The sequence below is a fragment of the Etheostoma cragini genome, chromosome 7 (assembly GCF_013103735.1).
Source record: "Etheostoma cragini isolate CJK2018 chromosome 7, CSU_Ecrag_1.0, whole genome shotgun sequence".
NCBI classification, from domain to species: Eukaryota; Metazoa; Chordata; class Actinopteri; order Perciformes; family Percidae; genus Etheostoma; species Etheostoma cragini.
In genome coordinates this window covers 27267651-27269171 of record NC_048413.1, presented here as the reverse complement: position 1 = coordinate 27269171, position 1521 = coordinate 27267651, and the positions used below count along the sequence as shown (strand labels likewise).

At 40.2% G+C, this 1521-nt stretch overlaps 1 protein-coding gene across 1 annotated transcript in view; it reads right to left on the bottom strand.

The window, feature by feature from the left end:
- The window catches only part of rtel1 (regulator of telomere elongation helicase 1), a 30085-nt gene that overhangs the window by 12145 nt on the left and 16419 nt on the right, over window positions 1–1521 (bottom strand). Inside the window, exons 19-20 of the mRNA XM_034877855.1 lie at window positions 899–976; window positions 202–348 (exon numbers count right to left, since the gene is read on the bottom strand). Of these exons, the coding sequence (XP_034733746.1) occupies window positions 202–348; window positions 899–976 (225 nt within the window). The remainder of the gene's footprint in view (window positions 1–201; window positions 349–898; window positions 977–1521) is intronic.

Sequence of the window (1521 nt, the reverse complement as noted above, 5' to 3'; positions counted from 1 at the left end):
ACTACACACACACACACACACACACACACACACACACACACACACACACACACACACAGAGAGTGAGAGAAACACACAAACAGAGAGAAAAAAACAATAAAAACACACAGCGAGATAAAAAAACAGCAACACACACACATACACACGCACACGCACACACACACACACACAAACACACACACACTAAGCCGCTCCCCTCACCTTTGCGCCAGGAGTTTTCTTCCGACTCATCTCGTCCAGGAACTGCATCTTGAGGACGACCCGAGGGTCCATCCTCGGGGGGAAGGGGAGCCCGGTGATGATCACCCCCCGACCAAAGGAGTCCGCAAAGTCCAGACCCTCGCTGGCCTGGTCCAGGGACACATTCACAGGGACGCAGTGAGAGGGACGCGTGGGGTATTGTGTCCCGGCTGTTTGTCTTTATCGTTCTTAACCCTCGTGTTGTCTTCCCGTAAACCAGGAACTTTTTCTTTCCAGGCCAAATTTAAAAATGAGCATTTTTTTTGTTCTTTTCCAATGATTTTGTTGCTTTTTCTGACTTTTTTTTGACACTTTTTCCAGCTTTTGGCGCTTTAAAAAAAAAACTGAGCTGGTTTAATTAAAAGTTTTACATTTATTCTTGAAACTCATGGTCAACAAAGCTCAAATTATACATTCCTTTTTAGTTAAAAAGGCAGGAATTATGAATTATTTTGACTAATAGTCAAGATCAGAGGATGTTGAGTCGATCTCAGATGGGTAGATGTCAAAGTTTAGTCCGAAAAAATAATTCAAATGCTCGCTTAGAGCACCTATAAATGGCAATATACCTCTCTGAGACCGAGTAATCGAGGTAAAACGTGTACATTTCAAAACATTTGAGGACTTTTCCAAAATCTACGGACAAACAGGAACTCACCTTCCCGCGACACACGGCAAAGAAAGTTCCTCCTTTGGACGCCGGATCGTTGACCTTGTTGTAATATCCGTCAATAACCTGCGAACACACAGCGAGACCAGATCAACGGCTGGTATCCGGGCTCAATTGTGGTTGAAAAAGAAAAGGACAGTACAGAAATCCGTATAAAAATGGCCGCTGACATATATTGAGTCACTGAAAAAACATTTAAAATGCTACGTTTCAAATGTTGAGAATCCATCACTCAAGCTCATTCATTACTACAGAGTCTATAATATGAACTTTAATATATAAATATGTATATGTTCAGTGTAATGTAACAAAGTAAAAATACTTCCCGACTGGAATAAAAATTCTTAAAATGTAAAAAAAATAAAATAAAGCTATAAAATTGAATATAACACCCAATATTCATTGGAAGTAAATGCATCCAAGTTGTGTTTGGGCAATTTATTCTTATTTCTGGTGATATAAGGACAACAAAAGGGTTAAGACTTCAAAAAAGGTGACTTTAACTTTAACCAAAGTTATTTTCTCGAAAGTGACTAGGTAAGGACTACTAGCCAGTCAGAAGCAGAGTATGAGGCCCTGACAGTACCTAGGTTAGGACTACTAGCCAGTCA